Source organism: Salvelinus fontinalis, chromosome 16, assembly GCF_029448725.1.
Source record: "Salvelinus fontinalis isolate EN_2023a chromosome 16, ASM2944872v1, whole genome shotgun sequence".
NCBI classification, from domain to species: domain Eukaryota; kingdom Metazoa; phylum Chordata; class Actinopteri; order Salmoniformes; family Salmonidae; genus Salvelinus; species Salvelinus fontinalis.
Genome location: NC_074680.1, coordinates 16,110,129 through 16,126,675, shown reverse-complemented (window position 1 = coordinate 16,126,675; position 16,547 = coordinate 16,110,129). Strand labels below are relative to the sequence as shown.

The 16,547-nt window shown below is 39.0% G+C and overlaps 1 protein-coding gene and 1 long non-coding RNA gene across 4 annotated transcripts in view; one reads left to right on the top strand and one right to left on the bottom strand.

Moving 5' to 3' along the window:
• The window catches only part of LOC129812708 (homeobox protein Nkx-2.2a), a 17,384-nt gene extending 16,233 nt beyond the window's left edge, over window positions 1-1,151 (bottom strand). Inside the window, exon 1 of one of the 3 annotated variants that reach the window (XM_055864521.1) lies at window positions 891-1,151. In XM_055864521.1, the coding sequence (XP_055720496.1) occupies window positions 891-933 (43 nt within the window). In that variant the 5' untranslated portion in view covers window positions 934-1,151. The remainder of the gene's footprint in view (window positions 1-890) is intronic. The other 2 variants (XM_055864520.1, XM_055864522.1) reach the window with 2 other exon arrangements.
• Window positions 1-16,547, top strand: part of LOC129812709 (uncharacterized) — a 19,552-nt gene extending 3,005 nt beyond the window's left edge. Inside the window, exons 2-3 of the long non-coding RNA XR_008753051.1 lie at window positions 4,993-5,061; window positions 16,419-16,547. This is a non-coding gene — a long non-coding RNA (uncharacterized LOC129812709). The remainder of the gene's footprint in view (window positions 1-4,992; window positions 5,062-16,418) is intronic.

Below are 16,547 nucleotides of genomic sequence, written 5' to 3'. Positions count from 1 at the left end.
GAGACTATAAGGAACAATTTGCTAGAGTCTCTGCGACCTGCTTGAAATTAATCATACGAGAAGCAACCGTTCACACTTTGTGCATGCATTCACCCTGCAAACACGATTACATTTCCCCAAACAATTCGCGTCACCTATACCAAGCAGCAAACGGCTCCGGAGTCACTAATATGACACAAACATACTGACACAGTGTCCTTACGCAGGGCAGACAATGGTGTTAAACTGTATTTGGAGAGGCATCTGTAATACTCTAGCGGACTCTACTGACAAAGCAGTGACATGACAAGGGGGATAACATCGTCGGATGGAGGCCTGTGTTAAACGTTGGTCAGTTTTCTCTCTCAAATTTTACTCAGAACAAAATCAATACTATCTTGCTTCAATAATACATATTATTTTCACGTTTTAATCCTAACTATTGCATCGATTTTACCATAGCAAAATATTTACAGTCCTCCCATTATATGACACACATGCAGACAAAAGCACTGGAAATAGTTTATTTTTCTTTTTAGCATATCGTTTAAGTTGTGGTTCATACACAGTTACCCTGGACACGAGAGTGATTTAACTATCCTGTTTGTTTCGAAAGTTATATGTAGAATATGGTGGGAAATGTGGGCACAGTGACTGTCATAGTAAAACTTCGTGCGCGTAAAATCATCAACATCCACTGCTCCAATAGTAATTCAAAACTAGTTGTGATACACATTCAAGTTTAGGAACATCACAAATGCAATACAAGCTAGCATTAGAAAATCTGAAACACGTGGACATATAGGCTACGACATTCTGGATTTGATGTTAGGAAATGGTGTCAGGCACAAACGCACACACAAACACAGGGACACAGCGAGGAAAAAATAAACCGTATTATTCTACATCACCTGCAATGCACAGTATCTGAGGGAGTTCAACGATCATAGGCATATTGCGCTCACCTGGTGACTGATGACTGGAATTGGATGAGTTGTGTAGCCTGCGTTAAGACAGCGCGCGGTTAATGAAATATCTCCAAATGGGAGTCAGGAGTGCGTGCAGAGATAAGCTTGATGCGGTTTATATACCCAGAAAGCAAGTGGTGCTCTTCTGATATGGTCCAAGTGCGTTTGCATAGCTGGCCAAGTGGCTCTGCTCTTGCTGACTCGCTAACATTGCATGATGTTTGTTTTCCCCCTGCTATGACGTGAAACAAAATATTGGCCATATGTTCATCGGCAATAAATTGGTCATGAGAGATAACACTGCTGCCTCTTGATGGCGCTTTTAACTGGGCCAACCAGACTTTCTATTTCAGGTTGCCTTTTGTGCCACTAAATCGTGATGTTTAAGATGGTACTTTAGTTTTTATATGTGAAACTTGGATATTTTAAAAGTGAACTGAAAATGAGCTCAGGAGTTTGTCGGTTCTTTAGACCATGGCTCGTAGCCTAGTCGTTGCGCAGAAGGATCTCTAATAAATCGCTTGGTAACCAAGATACAACGATGCCAAGTGACCAGATGTGTCATGTTATCCATGCAACACCCCCGTTTACATTAGATACACTGATACAATGATTGATAGCAATGTCACTATGATTCTTTGCAATTGTAAGCCATTCTCTCAATGGTGTAGTTTACACACAGTAGTAGCCTAATAACTGAATAAGAAAACATATGCAAGCTGGTTTATTCTATCTTATAAACACGCAACAAGCGTGGAAATAATGACATTAAAGAAAATTGGTATTTTACAGTTTACCCATTATATCAATCAATCGAAATGTATAGGCCAAAAAACATACTTCACCACAATCAATATTAGATTTAATCTATATCTCAATTTAAACGTTATAGCGTTCATGTTTAACCGTTATGGGCTACTTTCCATGTCACTAACAATTAGGGCTGTAGTATACATTTATAATACAAATACAAACAATAATAGCAAAAATAGCAATAACAACAACAACAACAATAACAATATATTTGATCAATTATATAATAATAGTCTAATATATTTTACATAATCTTTTTAGGTTATAGCCTAGGGTCTAGGCTGCTGTACGATCATGCATCGCAAAATGCACTTCAAGGGACTAGGGTTCAACTAAGCCGTAGCCACATGAAACCACACCTTTGCATAATATCAAATAGCCCACACGTTTTGATCCAATACTAAAATGAATCATTATGCTACATGCTGCTATTCATAGGCTACAGTAAGCAACTTCTCATCCCCCATAACAGCGCGTTTTGACCATCTTAGCAATTTAGCTGTAAATTCTCATTATACACTTCCGTGGGAGTTTCCAAAGATATGATGTAGGCTGCAAGTGTTCATTAGTCTATTACCGAACCAGGGTTACGTTCACCGTGGTAGAACGTTAGTCGGTCATCATGCAGGCTTCGTGATAATATTCATATGTAGGATAAGTTGTAAACATGGCTGACATTTATATATGACTCAAGAATCATAGGAAATAAGTCAAACTATGATATTTAAGCTGGATATAGAAACTGTATCCATAATACAGTGGAGTGTCTTGTAACATTTGGTGCCAACTGAATTTAAAATAGAATATCTACTCATAGATATCTAAATGATCTTGAAATGGATTGAGAAATGTCTTTAATTCAGAAAACTTTAGCAGATGGCAGCAACAGGACTAAGTAGCTAAGTAAGCAGGGATGCCAATGATTGCTGTGAAGAAAGTGATATGAAGCATCATCAGCTGTGGTGTTATGGCACCCTGGGGGAGGACAACTTGAATCAAGGCACAATGATTTTATTGTGGGCAGTTTGGAATCTTTGCATGATAATAATGCTGTTGCCTAGTACTGCAGGAGAGACCATCAATCAATACAGAATACATTACTGATGGGGGTTTTGTGCACAGCCACTTTACTGCTGAAAGACTAAGATTATCCTCCCTGCTATCACCATGTTCAAGAGTATAGCTAAGTCATTGGGAATACAAATAAATAAATTGGCCTCATCCCACTTTTCAAATTCCACATTAAGCCAAAGTAGTTAGTTAGAGTTTGGATGTATTCATGAGGTCCCGAGGAGTGAGAAATACTTTCCACTCACCCGCACTGTGAATCCCCTTGTGCTGTTTGAGATTCATCATAAGTGCTCTGTTGACTAAATACAACACCTCCTGAACAAGGACGAATAAGATAGGCCCAGCGGTCAAGCTATTATCAATTCCTGGTCTGAAGCCCGATGTCTAAGACACTTCAGATGTAGTCAACGGCCATATCAAGACACCGACGGCATGGCATTCTCAAATCAATCTGTTCAAGTTTTAATATATCGACCACTCGAGGAGAGCTGAGAGAGGGAGAGCTTCTCCTCTCACAAATGCCAGGGAAAGTGGGGTTGATTTTCACGGGAAGATGCACTTTCGGAGAAAATGTTTAATCAACATGAGGGCACACTTGTGTGGTTTTGTGTGAGCCCTGCAGAGTGGCTGAGACTCCTGGTCTGGGAGTTGTTAATATACATTACCCTTGGTTTGTATCATAGACAGGCCTCTCCTATTAAAAGGCACAGCAATTTTTCCTCAGCAATAGATCCACTCATAGAGGTGAGGTACTAGGAGTCCTAGCCCTGGATGCCAGTCCTGATGAATGGAAGTCTTGGCCCACTAAGAGCTGAGAGAGAAAGTAGAAATAAAAGACTTGTTTTCCACAGGCTGAGACAAAAGTGCCTGGTTCAAGAGATTGGAGAATACTATCATTTATTGTGTGGTGATGGCACAATGTGGGAAGAGAGGAGCTGTGGAGTGCTGGGTCAAAAAAGTCCATCTTCTCACAGTTCCTCTTGGAAAGGCAAAGGTAAGGAGACAATGGCTGGAGAGAGAGAGACTCAGTAAAGTCGTAAAGTGTTTCCAAAGAAATGAGTCTAAAATGTTATGACAAATCTGGCATTCTCCATCAACACGTTTGAATCAAGCACCTTGGATGGAACTTAAAGTACATGTATCTTGGGTGGAGGATTTGAAATGAATAACTCTTGGCGTGGAATGCTTTTTGTTCAGGGTTAGGCCAGTAACTTCAATAAACAACTCAAGACATTAACCTGTATAGCATAGGTAAAGGACCTAGAATGCTGAATACACTATTGCCACATGAGTCTTGAAACACACATTACATGCTAAATAGGACACATACATACAGTACATGCCATACTCGAGGCCTTTAACTAATGGCATAAAACTCAAAATTCAGAATGTTTCTGGCTTACTTGGTTACATACTGAGTCACATACTGTACTGAAAAGGCAACGTTGAGCAACAATTGTTGCCATTGACATAATACTAGGTGTAAATTCTTTAACGCTGTAATTGGCTGGAATGAAAACCAGCACTCACACTGTCTCATTGAATGGTGAAAACCATATTTTTGACCAGTGATCAATGGAAAGACTAGCGAAACACATTTACAGTGGAATGTTGAGTATGCTTCCAGGATTTGCTACATGGTAACTGTTGAAATGCCTTCCAATTAATATACTTAAAACATTAAGGCTTTCAATAGTTGTCTACCAATTGTTAGACAGGGACCACATCTGTACGATGAGGCTTTCAAAACAGTTAGGTTCGATAAGCAATGTATATTGAGGGAGGAGCGTTGTTGGGTGCTCTCTCACTGCTGTAAGAGTAAGGTAGAACAGCATCCCCACACTGGCATTTTCCATCAAGGTGGACAATAAGTGTTTACCAAGGTGAAAACTGAAGAGAACTCACATGGTTATGACCAGCTCAACAATGTCTTGCTCACTATTGCAGAGGCGTTTATGATGGGTGGAGAAGTCTGAGAAAAAAAGAAACTGCATAAAGAGCAAGCAGACTGTCACAATGAAATGGAAATGCTGGGATCTGATGGTCTATCAGAGCAGTCATATGCCAAACTATTACCCACGGAGGGGGGGGGGGGGTTAAAGGATAACTCACTAAATGAATGGAGAGATAGTGGTTTCAGAGAGGTTTCTTTCTTTTGCAGTTGCAGTCAGTCACCTTGCCATTGATCGGGAAACAATCCTTAGCCAGACCAAGGCCAGATCCATCCCAGGTAAGTGAGCCAGTCCTTGCTTTCACACTCTAGCCCTTAAGGACCGCTTTGGAGTCTCAACTTAAAAAGCTGTGCAGTGATCAAATATTTGGTTTGCCTCAACGCCATAGGTTCATAGTGAAATAGTGGAGAGAGGAAGCTCATATTATTGTATACATTCCTAAACCTACATTATATATAGAAAACATGGACATGGGATGATATTGAATAAAGGACAAGCATGTACAATATCAGAAGGACATTGCACAAAAGATGGCCTCATGGAAATAAGGCCAGTGGGAGCCTATTATATTTTTGGACTATTCAGACAACCTTTCAGATTAACCATGCCTTCAATTCTGAAATTTCCATCCCCAACTTCAACATTTTCCGCCAAGATAGAACTGCCAAAGGGGGTGGAGTTGCAATCTACTGCAGAGATAGCCTGCAGAGTTCTGTCATGCTATCCAGGTCTGTGCACAAACAGTTTGAGATTCTACTTTAAAAATCCACCTTTCCAGAAATAAGTCTCTCACTGTTGCCGCTTGTTATTGACTCCCCTCAGCCCCCAGCTATGCCCTGGACACCGTATGTGAATTAATTGCCCCCCATTTATCTTCAGAGTTTGTACTGTTAGGTGACCTAAACTGGGATATGCTTAACACCCCGGCCGTCCTACAATCTAAGCTAGACGCCCTCAATCTCACACAAATTATCATGGAACCTACCAGGTACAACCCTAAATCTGTAAACACGGGCACCCTAATAGATATCATCCTGGACAACCTGCCCTCTAAATACACCTCTGCTGTCTTCAACCAGGATCTCAGCGATCACTGCCTCATTGCCTGCGTAATGGGTCCGCAGTCAAACGACCACCCTTCATCACTGTCAAACGCTCCCTAAAACACTTCAGCGAGCAGGCCTTTCTAATCGACCTGGCCCGGGTATCCTAGAAGGATATTGACCTCATTCCGTCAGTAGAGGATGCCTGGATATTTTTTTAAAGTGCTTTCTTTGTCATCTTAAATAAGCATGCCCCATTCAAAAAATGTAGAACTAAGAACAGATATAGCCCTTGGTTCACTAATGGTCAAGGGCAGTCAGGTCTGCCCTTGTGCTGGTCAAGGGCAGACCTGACTGCCCTTGACCAGCACAAAAACATCCTGTGGTGTACTGCATTAGCATCGAATAGCCCCCGCGATATGCATCTTTTCAGGGAAGTTAGGAACCAATATACACAGGCAGTGAGGAAAGCAAAGGCTAGCTTTTTCAATCAGAAATTTGCATCCTGTAGTATAAACTCCAAAAAGTTCTGGGACACTGTAAAGTCCATGGAGAATAACAGCACCTCCTCCCAGCTGCCCACTGCACTGAGGCTAGGAAACACTGTCACCACCAATAAATCTACGATAATCGAGAATTTCAATAAGCATTTTTCTACGACTGGCCATGCTTTCCACCTGGCTACCCCTAACCCGGTCAACAGCAACTTGCCCAAGCCTCCTCTATTTCTCCTTCACCCAAATCCAGATAGCAGATGTTCTGAAAGAGCTGGAAAATCTGGACCACTACAAATCAGCTATGCTAGACAATCTGGACCCTCTCTTTCTAAAATGATCAGCTGCAATTGTTGCAACCCCTATTACTAGCATGTTCAACCTCTCTTTCGTATCGCCTGAGATCCCTAAAGATTGGAAAGCTGCTGCGGTCATCCCCCTCTACAAAGGGGGCGACACTCTAGACCCAAACTGTTACAGACCTATATCTATCCTACCCTGCCTTTCCAAAGTTTGCGAAAGCCAAGTTAGCAAACAGATCACCGACCATTTCGAATCCCACCGTACCTTCTCCGCTATGCAATCTGGTTTCCTAGCTGGTCATGGGTGCACCTCAGCCAAGCTCAGGGTCCTAAACGATATCATAACCGCCATCGATAAAAAAACAATACTGTGCAGCCGTCTTCATCGACCTGGCCAAGGCTTTCGACTCTGTCAATCACCGCATTCTTATCGGCAGACTCAACAGCCTTGGTTTCTCAAATGACTGCCTCGCCTGGTTCACCAGCTACTTCTCAGATAGAGTTCAGTGTGTCAAATCGGAGGGCCAGTCGCAAAAACCATCAAGCGCTATGATGAAACTGGCTCTCATGAGGCCCGCCACAGGAAGGAAGACCCAGAGTTACCTCTGCTGCAGAGGATAAATTCATTAGAGTTAACTGCACCTCAGATTACAGCCCAAATAAATGCTTCACAGAGTTCAAGTACCATATACATCTCAACATCAACTGTTCAGAGGAGACTGCATGAATCAGGCCTTCATTGTCGATTGTCGATTTTCTGCAAAGAAACCACTACTAAAGGACATCAATAATAAGTAGAGATTTGCTTGGGCCAAGAAACACAAGCAATGGACATTAGACCGGTGGAAATCTGTCCTTTGGTCTGATGAGTCCAAATTTGCACATTTTGGTTCCAACCAGCGTTTCGAAGAGTTGGTGAACAGATGATCTCTGCATGATCTCCGAACTCCTTCAAGACTGTTGGAAAAACAATACCCATGAAGATGGTTGAGAGAATGCCAAGAGTGTGCAAAGCTGTCATCAAGGCAAAGGGTGGCTATTTTGAATAATGCAAAATATAAAATATGGTTTGATTTGTTTAACACTTTTTTTGATAATACAAGATTCCATTTGTGTTATTTCATAATTTTGGTGTCTTCACTATTATTCTACAATGTAGAAAATATAAAAAAATATAGAAAAACCTTTGAATGGGTAGATGTGTCCAAACTTTTGACTGGTACTGTAAGTAAATGAGATATTTCTGTATTTCATTTTCATCAAATTTGCTAAAATTTCTAAAAACATTTTAAGAAAGCCTGTCTCTTTAAGAACTCAGTGATGACATCACAGCTATCAGAAGCTGACAGAGTGTTCAGTTCATTAACCTATTGCATCAGGATTAAAACTGAATGTTTCTAAATGTGAAATCTTATGTTTATTTGACTTGAATGAAAATAGAAAATATTCCTGTAAAGGACTGTGTTAAATATTTAGGAATACATCTGCCAAAAAAAACACTTAGTCAGACAACATTTGAATTTCTCTCCTAAAATTAAGAAAACCAAAAATATATTCAATAATTGGCTACAAAGAGATCTTTCTATACTTGGGAGAGTACTTCTGTCCAAGGCAGAGGGACTGTCTCGTTTTGTGTACTCCGCATTATCATTATGTGTAAATCCTGCTACTTGTAAAGAGATCAATAAGACCTTTCTTGACTTCATCTGGAAAAATAAGTCTCACAAACTAAAAAAGTCAGTCCTTTCTAACAAAAGAGTTGAAGGCGGTCTAGAAGTGTTGGATTTTGTTGACATAAATAACACTTTCAAGATCAACTGGTTGAAAAGATGTTTGATCAATACTGATTCAATACAGTTTTTCATTCCAAATAATGTATGGGAGGTCTTCAATTTTTACTGAAATGTAATTATATTCCTGAAAGATTACCTGCTAAATTGGCTAGGTTTCACCAACAAGCTTTAATGGACTGGAAAATATGTTTCCTGCACAATTTTTCCCCACATAAAACTATTTTGTGGAATAACTCAGACATAACTGTAAGAAATAAGTCATTGTTCTATCCCAGCTGGCATGAGCGGAATATTGACTTTGTTCTTGATGTTTTTGACAACGAGGGTAATATTCTCACATATGAACAATTTATAACATTGAAAGAGTTTCCAATACCTTTCAGAGAGTTTATTTCTGTGATCAAAGCTGTTCCCAGTGGTCTAACTACACTAATGAAAACTCATCTTAGCTTTGGTAATGATCACAAAGTTTATCCAGAACTCAGATTGGAAGGCGTGGGTTTACTTGAGAAATCTTGTTGTAATAAATATATGAGACAAATTCTTCATTCACAAAACCAACTTACACCGAGAATAAAGTTTTTCTGGAACACGCTTATTCCTGACAGTGTCTGGAAAAATGCATGTTTAATGCCTTACAAATATTGTATACCAAACAAGGTTAAGGAAGTGCACTTTAAAATTTTACATAAGATATATCCATGTAATTCTATGATATCCAAATTTGTGGCAATTGATGATATCTGCATTTTCTGTGAAAAAGAAGGTGAGAATCTGTCTCACTTGTTATTTGAATGTAAATTTGTGTCAGAATTTTGGGAAAACCTTGCAAAATACTTATTTACCGTTATGAACACTACCTATGTTTTTGACATGAAATATATAATATGTAACTATTGCAATGATAACAAGACCACTGAAATGATTGTGAATTATTTTATTTTTGTTGCTAAATACTTCATACACAAACAAAAATTCAAAAATTCTATACCAATTTTATTTTTTGTTGATTGAATTTAACTATTTTATTAAAACATTAACCAGTGTGAGCAATAACAAGAATAACATTTTCCTAAATCATTACAATAAGATTTTCTCAGAGTGATTACAATTGCACTAGAATTGTTTATATTTTTTATATTTTTTTTTTGTTTCAGTATTTTCTCGTTAATACCTGCGTTCTGTTTTGTATGATGTAAGAATGTAAATTGTTGACCTGTATTTTGAATATTTTTGTTTTTCTTAAACAGAAAAAAATATATGTTCAGTTCATTAACAAGTGCAGCTCGCCACTTACTACTGTGAACACAAATCTCTTTTTTTATGACCAATTTATTCATCACTGTGCGTGAATACCAGTAATGTAAGTAAGGTATTTGTTTCCCCCATGTTTTACTGACAAATTTGTCAATAGTTAATATATTTTCATCATTATTACAGCATTCTGTATCTCGTTTGGATGCTAACTATCTAACATTGTTAGCAAAAATTTCACCTGTAATTGTTTGCTGGTTAGTCTGATCTTGCTAGCTACTTGTATGTTCATTCCAGTAATTGGATTATTATAACAGATGAGAGCTGTATATCTTGTTTTGTTATTGCTAAATGAATATGTGCCTTATCTTAGTATTGATGCCATCGTATTCATATTTAGTATTATTTCCAGAGCACATCTTGTATGGATAAAAGGACAGTAAATTGGATAATCACAGCTGGGTGACATGGCACAGAATTTAAAAACTTGTTAATCTCCAATCAACATTAAAGAACCCTAAACTGAGGAACTGTCTCTTTCACAGTCTATCTAATAGGAGTAACTTTACCTACTCTCTAATTCAAATGTTTTCACTTTGTCATTATGGGGTATTGTGTGTAGATGGGTGAGATTTTTTTTTAAATTAATCCATTTTCAACTCAGGCTGTAACTAAATGTGGAATAAATCAAAGGGTATGCATACTTTTTGAAGGCACTGTGGTGTATAAGGGATCATACAAGAGGTTTTGTAATGATTTCTATGTTGAAGAACTAAACATTTTTTGCCGGTCTGTGTCATGAGGAGCATCCAGACGCTGCACATAACACATTTACGGTGCATTCGGAAAGTATTCAGACCTTTTCCACATTTTGTTACGTTACAGCGTTATTCTAAAATGGATTAAATCATTTCCCCCCTCATCAATCTACACACAATACCCCATAATGACAAAGCAACAACTGGTTTTTATTGATTTGTGCACATTTATTCAAACAGAAATTTTACATTTACATAAGTATTCAGACCCTTTACTCAGTACTTTGTTGAAGCACTTTTGGCAGCGATTACATTCTCGGGTATGATGCTACAAACTTGGCACACCTGTATTTGGGGAGTTTCTGCCATTCCTATCTGCAGATCCTCTCAAGCTCTGTCAGGTTGGATGGGAAGCATTGCTGCACAGATATTTTTCAGGTCTCTCCAGAAATGTTCGATCAGGTTCAAGTCCGGGCTCTGGCTGGGCCACTCAAGGACATTCAGAGACTTGTCCTGAAGCCACTCCTATGTTGTCCTGGCTGTGTGCTTAGGGTCGTTGTCATATTGGAAGGTGAACCTTCTCCCCAGTTTCAGGTCCTGAGAGCTCTGGAGCAGGTTTTCATCAAGGATCTCTCTGTACTTGCTCTGCTCATCTTTCCCTCGATCCTGACTAGTCTCACAGTCCCTGCTGCTGGAAAACATCCCCACAGCATGATGCTGCCACCACCATGCTTCACCGTAGGGATGGTGCCATGTTTCCTCCAGAAGTGATGCTTGGCATTCAGGCCAAATAGTTCAATCTTGTTTTCTTTAGACCAGAGAATCTTGTTTCTCATGGTCTGATTCCTTTAGGTGCCTTTTGGCAAACTCCAAGCGGGCTGTCATGTGCCTTTTACTAAGGAGGGGCTTCCCTCTGGCTACTCTACCATTAAGGCCTGATTGGTGGAGTCCTGCAGAGATGGTTGTTCTTCTGGAAGGTTCTTCCATCTCCACAGAGGAACCCTGGAGCTCTGTCAGAGTGACCATCGGGTTCTTGGTCACCTCCCTGACCAAGGCCCTTCTACCCCAATTGCTCACTAAGGCCAGCTCTAGAAGGAGTCTTGGTGGTTCCAAACATCTTCCATTTAAGAATGATGGAGGCCACTGTTCTTAGGGACCTTCAATGATGCAGAAATGTTGTGGTACCCTTCCCCAGATCTGTCCCTTGACACGTTCCTATCCCGGAGCTCTACGGACAATTCCTTCGTCCGCTTGGCTTGGTTTTTACACTGACATGCACTGTCAACTGTGGGACCTTATATAGACAGGTGTGCCTTTCCAAATCATGTCCAATCAATTGAATTTACCGCAGGTGGACTCAAAATCTAGTTGTAGAAACACCTGAAGGATGATCAATGGAAACAGGATCCACCTGAGCTCAATTTCGAGTCTCATAGCAAAGGGTCTGAATGCTTATGTAAATAAGATCTGTTTTTATTTTTAAGACATTAGTAAAAATATATATTTTTTTGTGCTTGCTTTGTCTTTATGGGGCATTGTGTGTAGATTGATTAGAACAAAAAAAATGTAATTCATTTTTGAGTAAGGTTGTAACATAACAAAATGTGGAAAAAACCAAGGGGTCAGAACACCTCTGAATTCATTGTATGAAAAGGGTTGTTCCAGTTACGAATAAGCATTCACCCATTAAGAAAATTATGGTAAAAACTTCTAAATCCTTGTGGCTTGAAGTGGAATTGAAAAATGGTGTGGTTGAGAGGGATGAGGAAAAAGGAATGGCAAATGTGTCTGGCTGCACAGCTGATCGTCAAACGTGCTGTAAATTGAGAAATCATGTGACTAAACTAAACAAAAAGAATAATAAACTTTACAATTAAGCAAAGATAAATTATATAAAGAATGATGGTAAAAAGCTTTGGAGCAACTTAAATACAATTTTGGGCAAAAACGCAAACACAGCTCCATCCTTCATTGAATCAGATGATTGATTCATCACAAAACACACTTATATTTCCAACTACTTAAAAAAAAATTATTGACAAGATCAGCAAACTTAGGCATGACAACAGCAAACTCTGAATCTACTTATCTATTCATAACATACCAAAGTATGAAAGACAAGCATTGTAATTTTGAATTCCAGAAAGTCAGTGTGGAAGAGGTGAAAAAAGTATTATTGTCTATCAACAATGACAAGCCACCTTGGTCTGCTTACTTGGATAGAAAACTACTGAGAATGATAGCAGACCTTACTGACACTCTTATTTGCCCACTCTTTAATCTAAGACGACAGGAAAGTGTGTGCCCCCATGCCTGGAGGGAAGCAAAAGTAATTATGCTACCCAAGAATAGCAAAGCACCCTTTACTGGCTCAAAAAGCCGACCAATCAGCCTGCTACCAACCCTTAGTCAACTCTTAGAAAAAATTGTGTTTGACCAGATACAGTGCTGTTTAACAGTAAACATCTGACTTTCAGCATGCTTATAGGTAGGTGCACTCAACATGTACAGACAGCACTTAGAGAAATTATTGATGATTGGCTAAAATAAATTGATAATAAGAAGCTTGTGGGAGCTGTTTTGTTAGACTTCAGTGCCGCTTTTGACATTTTCGTTCATAATCTGCTGCTGGAAAAACACGTGTTATGTCTTTACATCCCCTGCTATATTGTGGATCGAGAGTTAACTGTCTAACAGAACACAGAGGGTGTTCTTTAATGGAAGCCTCTACAACATCATCCAAGTAGAGTCAGGCATTCCCCAGGGCAGTTGCCTAGGCCCCTTACTTTGTTCAATCTTACTAATTACCTGTCACTTGCACTGAGCAAAGCCTGTGTTATCTATGTATGCCGATGACTCAAAATTATACACGTCAGCTACCACAGCAAGTGAAATCACTGCAACACTTAACAAAGGGTGACTAATAAGCTAGTGCTAAATATTGCCAAAACTAAAAGCATTATATTTGGGACAAACCATTTGCTAAACCCTAAACCTCAACTAAATCTTGTAATGGATCATTTGGAAATTGAGCAAGTTGAGGAGACTAAACTGCTTGGTGTGACACTGGATTGTAAACTGTCATTGTAAAAACATGACAAGGCTATCAACAAAACAAGTCTTACAGGCCTAGTTTTGTCGCACCTGGGCTACTGTCCAATCATATGGTCAAGTGCCACAAAGAGGACAATAGGCAAATTACAGTTGTCCCAGAACAGAGCAGCACGCCTTGAACCTTAAATGTACACAGAGAGCTAACATTAATGACATACATGTCAATCTCTTCTGGTTAAAAGTAGAGGAGAGATTGACTGCATTATTACTTGTCTTTATGAGAGGGATTGACATGTTGGAAGTACCGTGTTCTCTGCTCAAGCGACTAGTGCACAGCTCAGACACCCATGCTTACCCCACAAGACATGCAACCAGGGGTCTCTTCATAGTCCCCAGGTCCAGAATAGACTCTGGGAAACACAGTACCACACAGAGCCATGACTACACTGAACTCTATTCCACATCAAGTAACTCATGCAAGCAGTAAAATTTCATTTTAAAAAACAGATAAAACTACACCTTATGGAACAACGCAGACTGTGAAGAGACATACAGGCACACACACATGCTAGCACACACACTGTACAAACACTTACATTTTAATATTGATGTGGATATGTAGTGGTGTGGTGATTTTCTTTCAGCCTCATGACAAAATGTGTAGAATAATTCATTTTGGGGGGGGGGGGGCACACCCACATTTTTGCTGGCCCACCCACCAATGAATATCTGGTTACGCTACTGTCATAACATCATTATAACAGCATCACTCGTAGAATTTGCACTTTCAACTAGCCTTTGTTTTGGTTAGCACTTAACTTGTTTCATTTCATGGCACATTTGCATGACTTGGACTTCATAGTTGATGTAAAGAGTCTTCAAACAAATAATTATCTTATGCATACACAACATAGAGTAGTAGGCCTATTATGCAATGTGTACTTCATATCCAATTTCTTTTAAAGCTACATTTGGAAGTATATTGAGAGCTTTATCGAAGTGCCTTTGAAGGTAGGAAAAGACTAATCTACTTTGTTCATTAATACAAAGAAGAATCCTATAAAATGTTTCACTCGAGAACAGATTAAATGATATGGAGCTCTGAAGAATTTTATGACAATGCTCTTTCTGATACCGGCCAATTGTTCAATGATGACAAGTGAAATACCCTTGAAATGTGATTGCATGTGATTAAGTTGTCTTCTGTCAGGGAGAAGTCCTGTAGAATTTGTAAGCAAGACATTTAGCTCACTTAGAAACAAACTAATTGTTATTTTTATTAGATATTATAGCCCCCCCTTGCCTTCCGGAACCGTATAAACCTACAATATATACCCTATATCTGTATCTGTAGAAGGCATATTGTACTAGTATCAACTGTATTTTTGTCTTATTATTCTTGATAATAGTTCCTATGTATTACATATGCTAAAAATGTAGGCATATACTAAATCTGACATAGTAAGCACTAAGCATACAGTAATCTAGTTTTTGAAAACTACCAGAGTCTCAGGTTTATATTCTGATCTCAAACATGTTTTGACGTGAAAATAAAAGCCTTTTCGGACCTTAAATGGTGCTTAAATCAGCAATGACCACTCATCTGTGAGTCACACCTGGTAATCAGTGCTTGCCTCTCTGCATTGTAGACCTTATAGTGTGTTTTTGAGCATTTATGTGTGTGTATGTGTGTGTGTATGTTCGTAGGCTTCAGAAAGTAGTCCGTATGGTGCACAGTGAAACATCAAGATCCAATCCAGATACATCACCCATAGAGCACAATGGAGTGAAACAGGAGGGCCTAAAAGGATGTAACACTCACCTTGAACCAGACCAATCCTTAAAAAAGCAAGCATTACCCATCTGCACATTTCTGAAGCCTTTTGATTAACAATGTGTCCAAAATAAAAGCAGAAAATGGAAAATGCAATTGCAAAGCCAACATATCAGGATAATTAAGTTCTAGATATTCTTTTATGCAAGCCCACGATAGCAATTAACACGTTTTGTGGAGAGGTGAAAACTTTTTTTGAAAGTGGTGAAGATAGATAGAAATCCATTAGAGGAGGTAATAAAATTGGACTTCCATTATAAAAAATTGAAAGGACGCCTTTATAAAGTGATATCAATTGAAAAATAAACCTCCAAGGGCAAATTAATGACTGAGAACTCATCTTTAATTGGCCATCTTGTTGGTTTATATGAATACAACTCCATTAAAAAGGTAAGGCCCATCCACATTTTCTTTTGACTGCATGGCAAGGCCCTCTTGAGCTATGGGTTCTAGAAAGCAAGGGGGGTTATAATATCGACTAAAAATAACCTTTTGTGCATTGCTAAGCTAGCTAAATGTCTTGCCTAACGCAATATAAAACACGATTCTACATGCTCCACTAAGTTTAATGATTGTAGGAAGCTGAATAAGAATAACAATGCCTGTTAAGAATAACAAGTATATTTTCAATCTCTTAAAAGTTTGACAGCAACCTATTCTTTATGCTTAATTTTACAGTGACATGATTTACATTTTGTGTCTTCACTTTGTGTCTCCAACTTTGTGTAATACACTTGTTGTTTCAAGCAGTGAACTCTGGGGCTGAATAAAATACTATTTGTCTGATAAAAATACTCATGAAACTATTACATTTGAATATAGCAGTCATGAGAATAGAATAGAATGATATTCAAGTGATTGCGGCTATTTGGCAAGGGGAGGACATTTATTCTGCTCATACACCAGCTCATTGTCTATTACAGAACCTGAATGAGGTATCTAAGCTATTTTATTTTTCTTTTCTTTATTTATTTCACCTTTATTTAACCAGGTAGGCAATTACTATTGTGGACTATTCCTAATTTCTCAATATTCAGTACCACAATGTATTGGTCTTTGATTTACAGACAACTATCTAAGTGCGCTTCTCATGTTTTCCTCAGGGTCTAGACTAGATTGTACATCTCCCTACTCCCCTCTCTGTCGCCATCTAATGGTGGGAGTATATTCAGTCTAAGCCCTGGAGCCCAGCTGAGGAAGAGTAGCAGTAGCAGCAGCAGCACATCGTCCCC